Consider the following 22,649-nt stretch of genomic DNA (forward strand, 5'->3'; position numbering starts at 1 on the left):
TTTTATAATTCTATAAATATCCGGGAAGATCGAATTCTGTAGGCCAGGACATCAGTTTTATTTCGACCACAACTATTCCAACTACCACTCAACAACAAACGTTAATCTGCAACAAGATATCATATATTACCGTCTAAAAATTTTTATGAAGGAGTAAGATATCATAAAAATAAAATGTGCTGCAAGAATTATGTAAACAGGAATTAAGCATACAGTTTTATCGCGTAAAGGATACGAGCATATTAATATAATAACAGTTTTTGAAAAAGCTTATCAACTCCATCGATTTCTGTCAATTCAAAAGCTTAACTTGAGTTCACTAATGATAATAAATTTAAAAATAGAGGCCCGGCCCCTCTAACAAGTCGCATATTGAAACTAACTCATACGAAACGAGTCTCTCCTTATATGGGCATCACGTGTCTCTCCCAGTTCTTGAATATCATTCCATCAAACAATTCGAATACAGCCCAGTTCTACAGATCAGGTTAATTCCTTATATGGGCATCACGTTACACTGTGTCAGCACAGATCCATCAGAACCTGTTGTTATTATGAGGTACGTAGTTGCCGTGCTGATCGTACTGCTGAGTGTACTGCTGCTGCTGTTGCTGCTGCTGGAACTGTTGCTGTTGCTGCTGCTGCCTCTGTTGCTGGGCCTGGTGGTACTGCTGCTGGTACTGCTGGTTGAACTGGGTCTGGTTACTGAACTGGCCCTGCTGAACCTGGGGAACCTGCCCAGTCTGGGTGTACTGCTGGCCCGGAGCGAAGGAGGGTTGGGAAGATACGGGGAACTGTTGGGTGGTCTGGTAGGTGGTGGAGGAGTGGGAGGAGGACTGGTATGTGCCTGAACTGCCTGGTTTGTTCTGTTGCTGAAATATAGCTATATAGGTGGTCAGGTTGGGCTAGTGGAGGATTATAACGAGCGTTTTATAGTTTTTTGTTGTTGAAAGCCCCTCGTGAGCGGATTGTCTCTAATGGACTAATTTATTATCTACATCATAATCAGTTAAAAATAAAAACCCCAATGGTTATATTTATTATTATTTGTTTTTTGATTCAAGTAAATCTGATTATAGTATCAAAATGTGCACTAATGTCAGGTCAATGAAGAACAGTAGTAGATGTAAAATATCATAACTCCTTACTTGCTACTACTACTTACTTGCAGTGTCCTCATCCGTTTACTTGAAGGAACCCCATCAGTTTTAGCAGAAGCGAGTTTAGTGCTCCCCTTCTCTCCGTCCTCGTCCTCGTTCAGGTACTCTCGTTTCGGGTACGGTATTTTGTCGTCCCCAAACGCGTTATCACGCGGCAGTGGCTCCTAAACGTGGGGTAATTGTCAGGGATGATTGTCAAGGGTAATTGTCAAGGATGATTGTCAGGGATAATTGTCAGGGATAATTGTCAGGGATAATTGTCAGGGATAATTGTCAGGGATAATTGTCAGGGATAATTGTCAGGGATAATTGTCAGGGATAATTGTCAGGGAAAATGAGTTGAGAGATATAATCACCTGGACGGCGAGGGCTAAAGGTGGTTTCTAGGGTCGCTGGCAGAACTGTAGCCCATTAGTGCATAGTATTCAAGCCTTATGTTTCTGTTTTTACAATGACTTTATGCTACTACTATGTCAGAAACAAACCTCCGTGAAGTAGGGATCCTCTAGAGCTCCCTGAGCGCTTAGTCTCTTCTTAGGGTCCATGTGAAGCAGCTTAGCGAGCAGCTGGAACGCGCGTGTGTCTTGTTTCAGCTTGTGCTTGTCCATGTATCTGACCAGGCTGTAGGAGAGGTTTAGGGGTTATTGTTTAACTTAAAATCAATACGTATTTCTACTTTTTATAACTTAAGATAGTTATAATTATGGTATATTTGTGTTATAACTATGATAGTTCACCTGTTGTTGACGTAGTTAGACTTGCTGAACTCCTTCTGTAAAGTGTTGTATTCTGGCATCTTCTTCAGGTCCTCCCACTCCCCAGGCCCTTTGTCTGAAGGGAATCCCATCACCTGGTAAATCAGCGTGATTAGTATTATCTGGGTATTACCCCAGGATCTGGTAAAGTTTATTGCAAAGTAGGGGAGGGGGATTTGGAAATTAAAAATACCAGTATCGATAGTAGAGTGAAAGCCAAAACGCTCAAAACTCAATTAGAGTTCTTAATCCATGGCTTTAAATCAATTAAAATACTAAATAATCACCATAAAGATCCTATCCAGCTGATCATGATGGTAGGGGTTGTTCGTCTTTATATCTTCCTGTCTGGGAAAGATATAGTCAGCTGACAAATAAGTGGGTTATATTTCTGTTATTCTGCAGAGTGGAAATACGATTATTTATCCGCAAAAACAGTATTATAAGGGTAACAGTGTATTTACCTTATCTAAAAGGGTAACAGTGTACTTACCTTATCTAAAAGGGTAACAGAAGCATTATATTAAAGGGTAACAGAAGCATTATATTAAAGGGTAACTGAAGCATTATATTAAAGGGTTACAGAAGCATTATATTAAAGGGTAACAGAAGCATTATATTAAAGGGTAACAGAAGCATTATATTAAAGGGTAACAGAAGCATTATACTAAATAGTAACAGAAGCATTATATTAAAGGGTAACAGAAGCATTATATTAAAGGGTAACAGAAGCATTATATTAAAGGGTAACAGAAGCATTATATTAAAGGGTATCAGAAGCATTATATTAAAGGGTAACAGAAGCATTATATTAAAGGGTAACAGAAGCATTATATTAAAGGGTAACAGAAGCATTATATTTAAGGGTAACTTACCGACAATGGAATATTGGTTCAGTGGTTAACAGTTCAGCAAATATACACCCTATAGCCCAGGTGTCAATAGCTTTGGTGTAATGTTTAGCCCCTGAAAATATGATATTTCCTAAACCGAAATTTCACAGATTTGACGGTATTTTTTTCCACTGACCAATTAAATATCTCATAAATCCTCAATAAGATGATATTTCTAGTATTAATACTTTAAACACTACTATATAACAAATAATTTGAGGCTCTAATGATGTAGTTTTACGAAGACTTCAAGCCTTACGTTGTGTGTTTCCCTTCGTGTCAAAAAACATTATAACATGATATTTGTAGTTTTATTTACCAAGTAGAAGTTCAGGAGCGCGGTACCAGAAGGTAACCACCACGGGATCCAGCTCAGCTAGAGGTTTTAGGGGGTTGTTAAAGAGTCTGGCAAACCCCATGTCTGTTATCTTTAACGTTCCTTTCTCTGGTCCTGTAAATAAATGAAATAATCTCAGAAAGAAGTGTCTGTTATCTTTAACGTTCCTTTCTCTGGTCCTGTAAATAAATTAAATAATCTCAGAAAGAAGTGACTGTTATCTTTAACGTTCCTTTCTCTGGTCCTGTAAATAAATTAATTTTTAAATACGTGCAGCTGGTTTTTATAAGTCGATGGCCCATTTTCGATTGCTAGATTGTAACACGCACAAATATTTGCTTAAAATAACGAGAATGTCCAGCAGACATACCTTCTCCCATCACTAGAATATTAGCAGGTTTCAGGTCCCTGTGGAGGACCCAGTTCCTGTGAAGGTAATCAATACCGTCCAGTATCTGATACAGTAGACTTTTCACCGTCACTATAGGAATTGCAAAGTTCTTCTTGTGCGACTTGCTCTGCCTGAGGGGGAGGAGAAGGATTTTAAATAACTAAATACTGTGTTGTTTATAGAAGTACAAGGCTAAATCTAGTATCGGTGATATAAGTGCGGCGTTACAGAAATACAAGGCTAAATCTAGTATCGGTGATATAAGTGCGGCTTTATAGAACTTAGAAATACAAGGCTAAATCTAGTATTGGTGATATAAGTGCGGCGTTATAGAAGTACAAGGCTAAATCTAGTATCGGTGATATAAGTGCGGCTTTATAGAACTTAGAAATACAAGGCTAAATCTAGTATTGGTGATATAAGTGCGGCGTTACAGAAATACAAGGCTAAATCTAGTATCGGTGATATAAGTGCGGCTTTATAGAACTTAGAAATACAAGGCTAAATCTAGTATTGGTGATATAAGTGCGGCGTTATAGAAATACAAGGCTAAGTCTAGTATTGGTGATATAAGTGCGGCGTTATAGAAATACAAGGCTAAGTCTAGTATTGGTGATATAAGTGCGGCGTACTCTCACAGTTTAACTCTTGGGAAATAGGGAGAATTATTCAGCAGCTCAAGTGTTCCACTATCATTAGTTGAGGGTAAAACACTGCTCGTGGAGAACAGTAATGACAGGTGTTGTTTCTTGAGATGTCATCAGACAGATTCTATACCTAGAGCTTTTTACAAGCAAATCGTTTTCTACAATCGAAAACAATCACTGCTCGTGGAAAAGAGAATTTTCACAGGTATAATTTATAAACATTTCATTAGCTATTCTGACTATATTTTCTACGCCCAGAAGTTACTAATCATTACGACCACGCTCACGTCTCACAGTGATGTTCATCATATTATAATCTAACTGTTCTCAATAATAATAATGTAGAATCGTAGATCTAACTGCTCAGTAGCAGTTATGAGAACAGTATTCCAGGAAGGTAATTGTTCACAACCTACACTGTACGAGGATGATAAGAGGGCTTCTTAGCGCGAGATGAACAATACATTCAACACATTCATGAGGGCTCTTCGACCGGGGTTAGACCATTACACATTAATCGAGGATTGTTCCAATACCTCATACGCTGAAAACTCGGTTCTCATTGGCTAGAACTAAAAGCTTTGCATGTATTAAGGAGGAGCCTTGGTTTACATAATCAGCTCTCTGTACCATCTAGAGGCAGATACATTATTCAAGGACCCTTGGTTTACATATAATCAGATCTCTGTACCATCTAGAGGCAGAAACATTATTCGTCCAGCTCTCGTGAAGCCATTTCAGTAGTTTTGATAAGTTAACTTCTCCTCGAGTTGTTAGGAGTGTGACTTGTTGCTTTACCAATTTCTCACTTGGTTTTAGTACTGTCGCTATCCCAGTTACCGTCCGCGTTGGTCGACTGTTTTCTGCAGCCAGTACAACCGTTTTCCAGTACCTTTGCTGGATCCCATGGTTCACTGCACTCTTACCGATAAAAAAAGTGAAATGTTCTCGAATTAATCCGCATTATAGTACAAACCTGTTAATGCACGCAAACCACTGACAGGGTGCCCACTGACAGGGCGCCCACTGACAGGGTGGACACTGACAGGGTGCCCACTGACAGGGTGCCCACTGACGGGGTGCCCACTGACAGGGTGCCCACTGACAGGGTGCCCACTGACAGGGTGCCCACTGGCAGTTGCAGTTTGCCTACTGGCAGGTTGCCCACTGGCAGGGTGCCCACTGGCAGGGTGCCAACTGACAGGGTGCCCACTGGCAGGGTGCCCACTGGCAGGGTGCCCACTGGCAGGGCGCACACAGGGGACCAAGCAATTACCCATGGCATGGAAGTTTTAATCTCTTTTTCTTTTGATTGGTCGGCGTCGACAGTAAATTTTACTCTCATAGTTTAACTCTAACTCTAGGACTATGTGGAGAATTGTCATAAAATAAACTCAAGCAGGAACTGCTCCAGTACCTCACTATCTTTAGTACAGGGTAAATCATTACTCGTGAAGATATCATTAGCCAAGGTTAACTCTCACAGTGATGTAGATTATATTGTGATGTGTTAGGTGCCGTCTAGCTAGGATCTAGCAGCTCAGTATTCCAGTAGAATGGTATTAAGCAGGCTAAACAATACCATCACATACTAACTTATTTCCTCAAACACCACATACGCTGAAAACTCGGTTTTTATTGGCTAGAAAGCTTAGTCACGTGACATGTATTGAGGAACCTTTATAAAATGAGCTGTCTGAACCAATGAGCTGTCTGAACCATATAGAGGCAGATAAATTATTTATCCAGCTCTCGTGAAGATAAAACCGTGCAGCCAATTCTTGATTTCTCGTGAAGATAAAACCGTGCAGCCATTTCTTGATTTCTCGTGGAGATAAAACTGTGCGGCCATTTCTTGATTTCTCGTGGAGATAAAACTGTGCAGCCATTTCTTGATTTCTCGTGAAGATAAAACTGTGCAGCCATTTCTTGATTTCTCGTGAAGATAAAACCGTGCAGCCATTTCTTGATTTCTCGTGAAGATAAAACTGTGCAGCCATTTCAGTAGTTTCGATAAGTTAACTTCTAGTTCTCTGAGCTGTTAGGGTTGTCGCTTGACCAACAAGTTATAACAGACTATCATCTGGATCGTCTGACTGTTGATAAGATTCTTATCAAGAAGAAGAGGATTTCCAGCGGTTACTACTTCTCAGGTGACCGCTTGTGTCCACCTTGGTGCCAGTATGCTCGGTATAAGAATGTTTACCATCTACACCCAGTAAAACTGTTCGCAAGCCTGGGACCACTACTAGCATAGTCACAACATCTACAAAGCTGCCATATAGCCTGACTGACAATTTTCTCGACTGACTGACAATGTTTCTTCTTTTTCCCCATTTAGAATACAAAGATTAGTACATTTTAGCTTATGATTAATATTATATTTTTACCTATAGTTTACTTAGACTCCGTTTGCTTGTGCTGGTTGAATAAGAGTCACTGCACTTTTACCGATTGGGAGTGCAGGTTATTGTTCATCTATATTATATACTATTAAGTACTTAACAACTAAAGGTTTTTAACCTTCTTATTCAACTGCAGCTAGAAGGTTTTGAAGATGTTCTGATTTAGTTCTGGACACACAGCACGAGAATGTTGAGTATAGCTCTGTTTGTATCTGTATTAACAGCTACAGCTACAGTCAGTCAAGGTATGTAAGAACTAAGAATAACAATGTTGAAACATACTTAATATATTCTGAGATGATAAACTTTTGTTTGTTGATTTTTGTCTTTACAGAAGATAATTTTGAATCAGGAGAGGTATAATACTACATTTCTCCCTGCAGCTATCAAAGACTTATCAATTAACTGGGAGACGAGGGAGCTCGGATCCAGTTCTATGATAGAGCCTATCAGTGACACTTTAACAGTAGGATCCATTCTTCATGTCAGGTAAGGAGAACGTTCAAAACATCAAATATCGTTCCATACCAATTCAAAAAGTGAAAAATTAAACAAATTTATAAAGAATAACATTAAATTTCAATTTACAAACTTCTTCATGATCTTGGTTTGCCATAGATATTACTTTCAAACATATAATTTATCTGCAGGGCTGAGTTCAATGTTAATAAACCAGCAGAGATCAAGTTATTAACAGAAAGTGATATTCCAGCCTTCTTCATAACAGTGGAGGTAGATGGGAGTACTGTAAAATACGGTAATGATCGGACCCAGGTACGATGTAGTATTCTCTGATTAATGTAAAAAAATGACCTATCTTATACTCAGTTAAATAAGGTTGAGGCGGGCTTACTAGCAGCTCAGGTTTAGCCTTTTTATGGCGATGAATTTGGATCAGGCTATCTATAATATATTTGTTTGCTTCTTTGATGATAATTTCCCTCATGAGCAACTCGCCATTGAATTGTAATTTGAATAACCTTACAAAGATCTAATTTTAATTTTGTCCAGTTCACAAAGATCCTAACGAACCAACTATCTACTGGGGAGATATACGAATACTTCATTAAAGTAACCAGTAACGGATATGCCGCAACCTTTAACGGAGACCAGCTGGAACTTACTCTTTTCACTAAAACCAGTAAATTTATAGATAAACAATTTAAAAACTTAATTTGTAGAAATTTAAAAGAAAAAGATGGAATACTATAAGTACAGTGACGTCTTAATGAACCCTTAAATTATTTTTATTTCATATTTCAGATTGGCAGTGCATGGACAAAGATACAGACTACCCCGGATGTGACTTAAAAGCACAAACCTCTACTGGAATAGAAGATTGTTACAAGAAGTGCAAAGATCTGGCTGATTGCCAATCTTTCATGATCGTCTATGACGACAGTGCTTTTTCGCAAGATCCACTAAACAATTGCTGGTCGAAGAGTAAGAAATATGGTAATGGAGCAGTAACCCTCGCGGGTCTAAAAGCAGGCAACATGGATTGTTTTATAGGTTCGTGCCCTTTTCCCGTGAAAACTGAAACTGAATACCAGTACCGATTACTGAATCAGGAAATTATTATAAAACAACTTCTGTGTGACTTAGGATCATGCTCATAGCCGAACCTTGTTATTGCTAATCATCTTCATATCCACATTCCATATTATATATTAAGATTAAACTGGCGTAATTCTCTATCCCAGATAACAGGAATGTAACTAAACTGCAAGGTGGAGGAACTCTGTTCAACAAAGTGGAGTTGTCCCTTATCAAAGGTAATGTTCGAGGTGTTATTCTGATTGTTCTCGAATTATTTCATTCAAATTATTCTACCATTTATTTAGTATATGTGTTAAATACTAATCAAAGAGCATAGCATAGAAACTTTGAGTGCGGTTCCCGCACTATATTACGACGGTATATTGCAAAACTGCCGTCTGTTGCATGGAACCTTGTCGTAATATAGCGCGGTTACCGTGGTTACCGTACGCAACATATAGTTTATTTTTAAGATGAATATATTCCCTAATAAACCCTGCCCTACAAAGTAATGGAGTATCTTATCTCAATTATCAAAACATTTAATATCCCTTTCAGTGGAGTATGTTTTCACACAGACGACAGGAAACATCGGCGAATGGGATGGAGGAGCAACATCTGGATATATTTATACAATGATCGGAAGTGCAGGTTAATATTATCTTCTTTTGGAATCCTCACAAATATTAAGAACGAAGCTATCTTTACTTAGCATAATAATATTTTGTAGCAACTAGTATTCTTCCAAGAGTTTTCATTATTCATAGGAACAAGTAATATTTTCATAAAAATGTTAAATAACAAACATCTTATTAAAAACATGTTAAATAACAAATATCTTATCAAAAACATGTTAAATAACAAACATCTCCTTCTTAAATCTCAGGCCAGACAGCAGAGCATGATTGTGTTGCTGACAGGAATGTGGGTGTGACCAGCTCCTGTTCCATAACCGACTCTGTGAACGTCGGGAACGTCTTGGCAGTGAGGATTAGAAACAGTGGAGATGATGCATGGAATTTAGCTAAAATAGCAGTCAGCGTAGATGGAAAGTCGTGTTGGATCTACAAAGGGGAACCAGTAATTATCGATGACAAAACAACTGAAGTATTCGCTCTGGATAGCACAATATGTGTCAGCAAGCCAAGTATGCCTAAGATTCTATGATATATTTACAATATTATATAAAACATAAAATATACCCTTACTAAGTTCGAGAGAAATGTTCAAAAAGCAGTAATTATGGAACCTGCTTTCTGAACATATATTGAAACTTAATTTTTAGGAAAGATTTCGGACCTTTACTGATAGTTTAAATTCGACATATGACGTCATCTAGCGTCATCTAGCGTCATCTAGCGTGAAATATCGCCAGATGATGATAGATGACGCTAGATGACGCTAGATGACGCTAGATGACGCCAATTAGCGACATTGTCGCTAAGTGCACGGCACCTTTCGAATGTCGCTATCTAGCGCTTTCTAGCGCTATCTAGCGCTATCTAGCGCTATATGACGCTATATGACGCTATATGACGCTATATGACGCTAGATGACGCTAGATGACGCTAAGCACGCAGCACTGACGCCAGGCGACAGATAGCGCTATTTTCATAAAATTTCCGCCCTTTTTTTTGCGACATCTAGCGGTATCTAGCGCTATCTAACGCTATATGTCGCAACGACATCTGACGCAGCGCTATCTAGCGCTATCTAGCGCTATCTGGCGCTATCTAGCAGAGAATGTCGGTTTGTGACAGTTTACGCTAGATAGCGCTAGATAGCGCTATCTAGCGCTAGATATCGCGGCGACAGCTAGCGCTAGATAGCGCTATCTAGCGTAAACTGTCACAAACCGACATTCTCCGCTAGATAACGCTTGTTAGCGCTAGATAGCGCTATCTAGCGGAGAATATCGGTTTGTGACAGTTAACGCTAGATAGCGCTATCTAGCGCTAGATATCGCGGCGACAGCTATAGCTATGGCTATAGTTGTTAAACGTTAAATATCTAACGTTGGTTATAAGTTTTATTTTTAACGTTGCAAAACGTTTATTATTTGACGTCAGATCAAGGTTACCTTACTAACTATAAGCAGAGTTTAAGATTCAACTACATTTTAAAGTTGTATGTAGGTTACATATAATTATAAAACGTTGTTAAAGGTTAAATATCTAACGTTGGTTATAGGTTTTATTTTTAACGTTGCAAAACGTTTATTATTTGACGTCAGATCAAGGTTACCTTATCAACTATAAGCAACGTTCAAAACTCAACTAAATTTTAACGTTGTATGTAAGTTACATATAAAAACTTTGCCGGCTGGTATAGGCTTAGACTAATATTTTGAGAAAAAGCGGCGCGTGACGGCGTGATAGTAAATTACGAGTATCACCCGTTAACGAGTGAGATTCGTCCAGTATAACCTGTTTATGCTCTAACCATAGCCCTCTCGCTAGTAGTACGCTTAGACACATGGCTATGTGAAAGAAGATGATGTAAAGATCTAAATGTTAAATTAGCATTTGCAAATTAATAGTATTGAAATCTCGCACAGCAAGTTATTAAAAGAATGTAATGAGAGTCGAGCCGAATTTATTGTTCAGTAATCAGTATCACATATATCGTACCCACGAGTTTTCAGTTTACGAACTACGCGCAAGTGTGAAGTGCAAGCGCGAAAGCTTTAGTGCAATTTAGCTACGAAAATACCAAAACCCTTAAAATGCGATGCATTCAGTATTTAGAATTAATATATTATAAATTTATAAGTTATGTCAATCCTCTTACCTGGGAACCCAGGCTATTACAGGGACAAAAGGATTTCGCGGCATGTACGAAATCGCGAAATTTCCCATTCTCCGCGACAAATTTTATGTATAGTTTAATGTATAGCCTGTTAAATTTCGCGGTATCGCGATTTTTGGCCAAAATAATCGCGAAATCCTTTTGTCCCTGGGCTATTATGTACATGTTCATAAACATTAAGATTTGGCGAATAAATATTTGGCGGAATGACAGGCTGAGCGCGGCCCAGTAACAATCCTCGGGATCGGAATTATTTTGGATAAATACTTTACAGCTTTGAGCTTCGAGTAATCTAATTGACGATGTTTGTTGTAGCGCGATGCACTACTGGGCCGCGCCGCGCAGCCAATAATATAATGCTTCTTGCAACCACTAGTGCTTTACTAAACATACTTGGTCAGTACGTTACTTTATGTACGAACTTTTAAAAGGTATCGAACTGTACAAATTTTAAAAAGCTGTCGAGGAATTTTTACCGAATTTTTAGAAAATTTTTGTTTTTTAATCAGTAATCACTTCAGTCCGAAAAATTTGTTATTTTTGTCCGGGAGGTTACATTTCAGATTTAAATATTAACATGCATCCGCACGTCATCGTTTCCCGCCATTTTAACACCAATTTTTGCAATTAGCTTTTTATTATTATATATTTCGAAAATTTAGGAGGCGAATTTTTCCCAAATTAATCCCAAACTGAAAAAACGTGCCGAACTGTACGAATTTTTTAAGACTTTTGTACGAACTGACCAACTATGTTACTAAATTGGCGATATGCACCATGACTGGGCCTCGCCGAGCTGTGAACATGAACAGTGAAGGATTGACATCGTGAATCAACGCGATGCAATACTGTGAGTGTGTCGCGCCGCGCATCCAAAAATGCTTCTCGGTATCCAATAATGCTTTTCGGCGAAATGCACCACTGAGCTGTGAAAGATTGGCATCATGAATCAACGATGTTAGTAACTTGTATAAATTTCGTCGAAATAGTACGTGCCGCTTTCTTCCGATCCCGAAATGTTAAGGGTCGACGGTCGTTTACATATTAGTATTACGTAATCAGCTGAGGAGGTTGGGGTTTTCAAATGATTATTGATTACGCTAGTGTAATATTTACATAAATATAATAGCTATGGTAAAACTGATTACGGGGTATGTGAACGACCCCTCATTGTTAGTAATCAGTTCCATACATAGCTATTAAGCTATTAGTATTATGTCACAATCACACTAGCGAGCATAATAATTTGGAAAACCCCGGCCGGCGGCATCAGGCCCTTTATATAATTATAATATGTAAACGACCCCTTGATTAAGTGATATTTAATATTTTATTCCACTCAGCCGAATATTTGATAAATCGAGTGTAATAGTTGGGTGACTTCGACGAGCCGCGCAAGCTTATAGTTACACACACACACACACACACACACACACACACACACACACACACACACACACACACACACACACACACACACACACACACACACACACACACACACACACACACCCACACCCACACCCACACCCACACCCACACCCTCACCCACACCCACACCCACACCCACACCCACACCCACACCCACACCCACACCCACACCCACACCCACACCCACACCCACACCCACACCCACACCCACACCCACACCCACACCCACACCCACACCCACACCCACACCCACACCCACACCCTCACCCTCACCCACACCCACACCCACACCCACACCCACACCCACACCCACACCCACACCCACACCCACACCCACACCCACACCCACACCCACACCCACACCCACACCCACAGTCCACACCCACACCCACACCCACACCCACACCCACACCCACACCCACACCCACACCCACACCCACACCCACACCCACACCCACACCCACACCCACACCCACACCCACACCCACACCCACACCCACACCCACACCCACACCCACACCCACACCCACACCCACACCCACACCCACACCCACACCCACACCCACACCCACACCCACACCCACACCCACACACACACACACACACACACACACACACACACACACACACAGAGTTAGGATTACTGTTACTGTGATAGGATATGATATCTTGTGCTATATGTAGCGACGACATCTGACGCATCGACATATAGCGCTAGATAGCGACATCTAGCGCTAAATAGCCTGGACTGTCACGACCCAAAATTCTTCGCTATTTAGCGCTATCTAACGCTATCTAGCGCTATATGTCGCAACGACATCTGACGCTATATAGCGCTATCTGGCGCTATATAGCGCTAGATAGCGTGAACTGTCGTAAACTGACTTATCCCGCTATCCAGCGCTTGATGTCGCCTGCGTCAGATGTCGTCGCGACAGATGTCGTCAGATGACGTCAGATATCGCTAGATGACGTCAGATAGCGTCAGATGTCGCGGCAACATATGACGCTAGATGACGCTAGATGTCGTCCCTAGAATTTTTATGAAAATAGCGCTATCTGTCGCCTGGCGTCAGTGCTGCGTGCTTAGCGTCATCTAGCGTCATCTAGCGTCATCTAGCGTCATATAGCGTCATATAGCGTCATATAGCGCTAGATAGCGCTAGATAGCGCTAGATAGCGCTAGATAGCGACATTCGAAAGGTGCCGTGCACTTAGCGACAATGTCGCTAATTGGCGTCATCTAGCGTCATCTAGCGTCATCTAGCGTCATCTATCATCATCTGGCGATATTTCACGCTAGATGACGCTAGATGACGCTAGATGACGTCATATGTCGAATTTCAACTATCAGTAAAGGTCCAAGATTTCGTGTTACTTGAAAAGAATGAAACAAATTTCAAGTTACCATTTTTGATATTTTGAGTGTATCTCTTGCCGGATTGACAGGCTAATAGGTGTGATGGTGGGGGAAAAGTTGCAGTGAAAGATTAGTTGCAGCCCGAAGAGACTTATTACAGCTCAACACTGATTATTCATCAGGTATGTTATGGTACAACTTAATTATTGAGATTTTAAGTAATCAAACAATTTACTTCTTTATAATTATCCACTGATAATAATCTAATCTTATTTCTACTGAGAGTGAGAGACACAGTATAGATAGTATAAGTTACAGGTAAATATTAAGACGGTAAAGACTAAATGGTTCTCATTTCTTCAGGGAGGAGTGGTCCCGATGGAAGATTTGGAACGTGTTCTTGTGATGAACGTGTTCTTGTGATGATTCCTACACATCAACTCTGGTTTAAAAGGTTCTCTTCCTTAATTTCAGAAGAAGCGTTTTGAATAGAATATGTGATAAAAAACCCAATACTTGTTATCATCTTATTGTACAGACTTTTTGCTGAATTTGGCTTTTACTTCTACGAAATCTGTAAACAAATTTTTTGAAGGGAAAGATCGTGAATTAGTAATATAATTTGTGTTATTTCTAATTATAATTGGAGTTTTAAAAATGATCACAATCATACTTTTGGTCAGTATTTCTATAAAATGATGATCGAAAACCGAGTAAGTTTTAAGACGAGATACATAGAAACACTAAAGATGAATTGTTGGAAGTCAATGAAGTTGAATCTGCTGCTGATCACATTACCATTCAGTGCATTGTATTCAGAATCTAAACAAAATTGACTCTCAAAACTTAAAGGCTCAGCTCTGATGTCAGCAGCTGCAGCTGCTAGTGATCTGCTGAGCAGGTTCGCCTTAACAAACGACCGAAATGTTCGGGTTTCGACTGTTTTTGACTGGTTCGGGTACTGCAAAAATTTTACCCAAACACAGCCAAACTTTTCACTAATTCCAAGAGAAAAAAACAACGGAAAAAATCTTTTCTCTGCGATAAAATCCTCTCTGCTACACTGCAGAAGACATTTCTACACACTACAAATACCGCGTTGTTGGATAACAATATGGAGACAAATTCAGTTTTTTGAAATCATTTATTCTGTTGTACTCTGTAAAATTGAAGTATTTAATCAAAAAAAGTGAAATGTTCTCGAATTAATCCGCATTAAAGTACAAACCTGTTAATGCACTTAAACCACTGACAGGTTGCCCACTGACAGGGTGCCCACTGGCAGGGTGCCCACTGACAGGTTGCCCACTGACAGGTTGCCCACTGACAGGGTGCCCACTGACAGGGTGCCCACTGGCAGGGTGCCCACTGGCAGGGTGCCCACTGGCAGGGTGCCCACTGACAGGGTGCCCACTGACAGGGTGCCCACTGGCAGGGTGCCCACTGGCAGGGTGCCCACTGACAGGTTGCCCACTGGCAGGGTGTCCACTGACAGGGTGCCCACTGGCAGGGTGTCCACTGACAGGGTGCCCACTGACAGGGTGCCCACTGGCAGGGTGCCCACTGGCAGGGTGCCCACTGGCAGGGTGCCCACTGCACTGGCAGGGTGCCCACTGGCAGGGTGCCCACTGCACTGACATTGTGCCCACTGACAGGGTGTCCTCTGACAGGGTGCCCACTGAAAAGGCGCCCACTGACAGGGCGCCCCACATGACACCGCAATCAATTGCTCATTACACGATCCACGTGATGTTACCATGGTTACACGTGATGTTTTCAATTAAATGAGGTTTTTAATGAAGCTCAGCATAACTTTTAGTAGAGGCTCTACTATTTATACATGAGACCAAGCCATTGCCCATGGCATGGACATTGTAGTCTTATACCATGGGCAATTGCTTGGTAAGAATCGTCATAAAATAAACGCAAGTAGCAATTGCTCCAGTACCTCACTATCGTTAGTACAGGGTAAATCATTACTCTTGAAGATATCATTAGCCAAGGGTAACTCTCACAGTGATATAGATTATATTGTGATGTGTTAGGTGCCGACTAGCTGGGATCTAACAGCTCAGTATTAGAGTAGAATAGTATTAAGCAGGCTAAACAATACCATCACATACTTATCATTCCTCAAACACCACATACGCTGAAAACTCGGTTCTTATTGGCTAGAAAGCTTAGTCACGTGACATGTATTGAGGAACCTTTATAAAACGAGCTGTCTGAACCAATGAGCTGTCTGAACCATCTAGAGGCAGATAAATTATTCATCCAGCTCTCGTGAAGATAAAACTGTGCAGCCATTTCTTGATTTCTCGTGAAGATAAAACTGTGCAGCCATTTCATTAGTTTCGATAAGTTAACTTCTAGTTCTCTGAGCTGTTAGAGTTGTCGCTTGACCAACAAGTTATAACAGACTATCATCTGGATCGTCTGACTGTTGATAAGATTCCTATCAAGAAGAAGAGGATTTCCAGTGGTTACTACTTCTCAGATGACCGCTTGTGTCCACCTTGGTGCCAGTATGCTCGGTATCAGAATGTTAATCATCCACACCCAGTAAAACCGTTCTTCGTTTGCTTGTGCTGGTTGAATAAGAGTCACTGCACTTTTACCGATTGGGAGTGCAGGTTATTGTTCATCTATATAATATACTATTAAGTACTTAACAACTAAAGGTTTTTAACCTTCTTATTCAACTGCAGCTAGAAGGTTTTGAAGACGTTCTGATTTAGTTCTGGACACACAGCACGAGAATGTTGAGTATAGCTCTGTTTGTATCTGTATTAACAGTTACAGCTACAGTCAGTCAAGGTATGTAAGAACGGGGTAAGAACTAAGAACTTTTCTTTGTATATTTTTGTCTTTACAGAAGATAATTTTGAATCAGGAGAGGTATAATACTACATTTCTCCCTGCAGCTATCAAAGACTTATCAATTAACTGGGAGACGAGAGAGCTCGGATCCAGTTCTATGATAGAGCCTATCAGTGACACTTTAACAGTAGGATCCATTCTTCAGGTCAGGTAGGAAGAACGTTCAAATCATCAAATATCGTTCCATACCAAGTTAGAAAGTCAAAAATTAAACAAATTTATAAAGAATACGGTAACATTTAATTTCAATTTACAACTTCTTCATGATCTTGGTTTGCCATAGATATTACTTTCAAACATATAATTTATCTGCAGCGCTGAGTTCAATGCTAATAAACCAGCAGAGATCAAGTTACTAACAGAAAGTGATATTCCAGCCTTCTTCATAACAGTGGAGGTAGATGGGAATACTGTTACCTACGGTAATGATCGGACCCAGGTACGATATAGCATTCTCTGATTAATGTAAACAAATAACCTATCTTATACTCAGTTCGATTAGGTTGAGGTGTGCTTAATAGCAGCTCGGGTTTAACCTTTTTATGGTGATGAATTTGGATCAGGCTTTCCATAATATATTTGTTTGCTTCTTTGATAATGTTTTCCCTCATGAGCAACTCTCCCATTGAATTGATATTTTAAAGACCTTACAAAGATCTAATTTTAATTTTGTCTAGTTCACAAAGACCCTAACGAACCAACTATCAACTGGGGAGATATACGAATACTTCATTAAAGTAACCAGTGACGGATATGCCGCAACCTTTAACGGAGAACAGTTGGAACTTACTCTTTTCACAAAAACCAGTAAATTTATAGATAAACAATTTAAAAACTTAATTTGTAGAAAGAAAAATATGGTATACTATAAGTATAGTTGTTTTTAAGTAGTTGTTAAGTATAGTTGTTTTTAGACTGTTTTGTTTCGCCTAAATATGAGCCTAACTTAATTCTATTCAGGAGGTTCTCTCAAGATGATTTTTATATCGAAGATTTCAAGAGCCTAAACTGTGTATGATTCGCCTCTCCAAACAAATCTAAAGTTATAAGTATAGTTGACATCTTCAACCCTTAAATCGAAGAAAACTTAAGTTAACATTATTATTTTAACCAATATTTCAGATTGGCAGTGCATAGACAAAGATACAGACTATTACGGATCTGACATAACACACGTAACCTCAACTGGAATAGACGATTGTTACAAGAAGTGCAAAGATCTGGCTAATTGCCAATCTTTCGTGATCGTCTATGACGACAGTGTTATAGTGGAACTTCTAGACATACTCACACTGAACAAATGCATATTGAAGAGTAAACAATATGGTACAGGAGCTTCAACTTACGCGGGTCTAAAAGCAGGCAACATGGATTGTTTTATAGGTTCGTGCCCTTTGTCCGTGAAAACTGAAACTGAATACCAGAGTACCGATTACTGAATCAGGAAATTATTATAAAACAACTTCTGTGTGACTTAGGATCATGCTCATAGCCGAACATTGTTATTGCTAATCATCTTCATATCCACATTCCGTATTATATAATATTAAGATTAAACTGGCGTAATTCTCTATCCCAGATAACAGGAATGTAACTAAACTGCAAGGCGGAGGAGCTCTCTTCAACAAAGTGGAGTTGTCCCTTAACAAAGGTAATGTTCGAGGTGTTATTCTGATTGTTCTCGAATTATTTCATTCAAATTATTCTACGATTTATTTGGTAGATGTGATAAATACTAATCAAAGAGCATAGGGCATAGCATAGAAACGTTGTGTACGATTCCCGCACTATATTACGACGGTATATTGCAAAACTGCCGTCTGTTGCATGGAACCTTGTCGTAATATAGCGCGGTTACCTTGGTTACCGTACGCAACATATAGTTTATTTTTAAGATGAATATATCCCCCAATAAACCCTGCCCTACAAAGTAGAGGAGTATCTTATCTTAATTATCAAAACATTTAATATCCCTTTCAGTGGAGTATGTTTTCACACAGACGACAGGAAACATCGGCGAATGGGATGGAGGAGCAACATCTGGATATATTTATACAATGATCGGAAGTGCAGGTTAATATTATCTTCTTTTGGAATCCTCACAAATATTAAGAACGAAGCTATCTTTAATATAATAATATTTTGTAGCAACTAGTATTCTTCCAAGAGTTTTCATTATTCATAGGAACAAGTAATATTTTCATAAAAATGTTAAATAACAAACATCTTATTAAAAACATGTTAAATAACAAATATCTTATTAAAAACATGTTAAATAACAAACATCTCCTTCTTAAATCTCAGGCCAGACAGCAGAGCATGATTGTGTTGCTGACAGGAGTGTGGGTGTGACCAGCTCCTGTTCCATAACCGACTCTGTGAATGTCGGGAACGTCTTGGCTGTGAGGATTAGAAACAGTGGAGATGACGCATGGAATTTAGCTAAAATAGCAGTCAGCGTAGATGGAAAGTCGTGTTGGATCTACAAAGGGGAACCAGTAATTATCGATGACTTTCAAAATAAAACATTTGCTCTGGATAGCACGATATGTGTCAGCAAGCCAAGTATGCCTAAGATTCTATGATATATTTACAATATTATATAAAACATAAAATATACCCTTACTAAGTTCGAGAGAAATGTTCAGAAAGCAGTAATTATGGAACCTGCTTTCTGAACATATTAAACTAAAAAACTTTAAGACAGAATTGGTATTGCTTGAAAATAATAAGATCATTTTACAGTTAAAATATTTGATATTTGTTGTGTATTTCTTGCCGAGTTGACAGACGAAGAGAGGGACTTACGTTGTAGAAAGTAGTGGTGTCATGGTGGTAAGTGGTGTCATGGTGATCCAGGAGTAGCGTCTTATTGAGTGTTACTGCACACAAGCCTGACTCCACACTCATCAGTCATAAGGTATTGTAATACCAAAACTTACTAATCTTATGATAATTGAAGCATTTTATCCCCAAGCAGATTACTGATGATATTCTAATGTTTCTAATTCAATTTTTTTTCTAACCATTAAAAAGTTAAATAATCCAAAACCCTTCATAATGATCAACTGTCTCGCTCATAATTTAAACCTGCACTATTTACTATTTAGCTTGTTGTTATCATTACTAAAGAGTACTAAAGAGAAAGGTCAAAACCGGAGCCTAATAACTACTCATTTCTGCAGTGTTCTGTAACGAGACTGATGGTGACGCATCTTGTTTGATACAGAAGATTCCCTCCGAAGAGTGTTCAATAGAAGTTGTTATCGAAAACCCAAAGAAATACTAAATTAAGCATTTAAATGTAAAAACTTTATCATGAATTTGGCTTTTACCTTAACGGAATCTGAAATAAATATTTTTGAAGGGGAGATGTGATCTAGAATAAGAATGATTGATTTTATTTCTTTTTTTCACCGTTTTGACTGAATTTTTCCTGAATGACCATTTTACAAAGTCACTGAGGATGACACAAGACATGATTGAGGTACTCAAAGTTCTATTCCCAAAGAAAACTTTGATAAAAAATTAATTTTCTTATCTTAATGTTTCACAATGATGACAATTTTTCTTATAGTCAGTATTGCTATAAAATTATGATCAAAACCAAACGGTTCAAGACGAAATACGTAGATCTGGTGATGAAAGAGTAAATGTCAGAAGTTAAGGAAACAAATAAATACTATGACTCTAGACTTGGGCCCAATTCCCAAATAAGAGGACAACATTGAAGGCTAATCAGGAAGTGCCACTCCGATATACCGGGGCACAATGCATCAGGGTTCATCTGAACCACAATCATAATACAGCCAGTTTAACACGACAAAAAAAAAGAAAAGTCAGAACCACATCATACACACGCCATATCAGGACAAGAGTAAAATATAATAGATTAATTAAATAAATAAATCAATAAACTGATGCGGATTAATGTATTAATAAATGTATAAACGTACCTCTGAGACCGGTGATACTTGATAATGTGCCAGAGATCGTGTTCAGCGTAATCAAACAACAGCCACACTTTGTGGTCAGTGTGAGAGAGGAATACACGGTGAAGTTTGATCACATGAGGGTGGTCCAGCTCTCGGAGGATTGCAATCTCCCGACACGCAGACATTGAGATACCTGAGGGTAGATTGAATTGAGGGGCTGTACTGGGAGGGAGGGGTTGGAGAAGAACAGCGAGCATGGGATTGAGGGACTGTACTGGGAGCGAGGGGTTGGAGAGGAACAGTGAGCATGGGATTGAGGGGCTGTACTGGGAGCGAGGGGTTGGAGAGGAACAGCAAGCATGGGATTGAGGGGCTGTACTGGGAGTGAGGGGTATGAGAGGAACAGCGAGCATGGGATTGAGGGGCTGTACTGGGAGCGAGGGGTTGGAGAGGAACAGCGCGCATGGGATTGAGGGGCTGTACTGGGAGCGAGGGGTTGGAGAGGAACAGCGAGCATGGGATTGAGGGGCTGTACTGGGAGGGAGGGGTTGGAGAAGAACAGCGAGCATGGGATCGTGGGGATGTACTGGGAGGGAGGGGTTGGAGAAGAACATCAAGCATGGGATTGAGGGGCTGTACTGGGAGGGAGGGGTTGGAGAAGAACAGCGAGCATGGGATTGAGGGGATGTACTGGGAGCGAGGGGTTGGAGAAGAACATCAAGCATGGGATTGAGGGGCTGTACTGGGAGCGAGGGGTTGGAGAAGAACAGCAAGCATGGGATTGAGGGGCTGTACTGGGAGCGAGGGGTAGGAGAAGAACAGCGAGCATGGGATTGAGGGGATGTACTGGGAGGGAGGGGTTGGAGAGGAACAGCGAGCATGGGATTGAGGGGCTGTACTGGGAGCGAGGGGTTGGAGAGGAACAGTGAGCATGGGATTGAGGGGCTGTACTGGGAGCGAGGGGTTGGAGAGGAACAGCAAGCATGGGATTGAGGGGCTGTACTGGGAGGGAGGGGTTGGAGAAGAACAGCGAGCATGGGATTGAGGGGCTGTACTGGGAGGGAGGGGTTGGAGAGGAACAGCGAGCATGGGATTGAGGGGCTGTACTGGGAGGGAGGGGTTGGAGAAGAACAGCAAGCATGGGATTGAGGGGCTGTACTGGGAACGAGGGGTAGGAGAAGAACAGCGAGCATGGGATTGAGGGGCTGTACTGGGAGGGAGGTGTTGGAGAAGAACAGCGAGCATGGGATTGAGGGGCTGTACTGGGAGCGAGGGGTTGGAGAATAACAGCGAGCATGGGATTGAGGGGATGTACTGGGAGGGAGGGGTTGGAGAGGAACAGCGAGCATGGGATTGCGCAATGATATTGTATATTATAAAGGATTGAAGCTGGCAAGTAAATGACTCTATAATTTAAAGAGTAGATTAATTCCGTCCGGACTCCGGGAGTATTCATCAAATCTAAAAATACTGAATTTAATAACAATGCGACCTACAGAACAATGCAAACCTGTTCCCTCGATAAGTTTGAGAGCGTATACTTTGCCCACATCAGCATTAGCTCGCTTTGGCTTTGCCTTGTACACGTGACCGTACGTTCCACGACCTATTTTACAGCCCTCGAAATCAAATATATCTTCCACCTGCGCACAGATTATCAAAATTAGGGGTAGATAAGTGGATAAAATAATTCAAAAAGACAGTTTTAGTTTCTATGTAAAATTAAGATATTTATATTTGGTATGGTGAGGTCATTCTAATGACTAGTTAGTTTTAACTATACAGATAATATTATCTAGTTTTAATTACGAACACATTTTTAAACTTACCTTTTCCCGCTGCTTTGCAGTGTGGATCTTGAAATCTACGTCCATATCTGGAGTTCTTTAAATAAAGGTACCCAAACACACCAGTCAAACAAGCCCAGCTGGAAATGGGAGATTCAGATGTAGTGGTTTCTCTGTTTCTCTTTACATGGTCGCACTTAGCACATCACTTATAGGGTAGACTTTGTTAATGATGAAGTGTTGTATGAAATATTGGAATAAATGAGATGGAGAACTTCATGATTCGTGATAATTCAAGGATTGCAAATATTTTACAAAAAT

General features: G+C 40.1%; 2 protein-coding genes across 2 annotated transcripts; one reads left to right on the plus strand and one right to left on the minus strand.

Annotated features, from left to right (window-relative positions):
* LOC134813326 (cyclin-dependent kinase 8-like) lies at window positions 1–22,536 on the minus strand. Its single transcript, XM_063821020.1, has 11 exons — window positions 22,371–22,536; window positions 22,052–22,184; window positions 20,563–20,734; window positions 3,516–3,667; window positions 3,128–3,259; window positions 2,791–2,881; window positions 2,203–2,263; window positions 1,898–2,010; window positions 1,646–1,781; window positions 1,166–1,324; window positions 1–872 (listed from the first exon to the last, which is right to left on the minus strand). Exons 1-11 carry the CDS (start codon window positions 22,413–22,415, stop codon window positions 537–539), a joined length of 1,530 nt encoding a protein of 509 aa, XP_063677090.1. The 5' UTR covers window positions 22,416–22,536; the 3' UTR covers window positions 1–536.
* On the plus strand, window positions 7,025–8,917 carry LOC134812339 (uncharacterized). Its single transcript, XM_063819728.1, has 6 exons — window positions 7,025–7,077; window positions 7,239–7,362; window positions 7,600–7,729; window positions 7,852–8,100; window positions 8,292–8,363; window positions 8,686–8,917. Exons 1-6 carry the CDS (start codon window positions 7,025–7,027, stop codon window positions 8,781–8,783), a joined length of 726 nt encoding a protein of 241 aa, XP_063675798.1. The 3' UTR covers window positions 8,784–8,917.
* Window positions 22,537–22,649: the final 113 nt, after the last annotated feature.

The sequence above is a fragment of the Bolinopsis microptera genome, chromosome 3 (assembly GCF_026151205.1).
Source record: "Bolinopsis microptera isolate Bmic1 chromosome 3, MBARI_Bmic_1.0, whole genome shotgun sequence".
Classification (NCBI taxonomy): domain Eukaryota; kingdom Metazoa; phylum Ctenophora; class Tentaculata; order Lobata; family Bolinopsidae; genus Bolinopsis; species Bolinopsis microptera.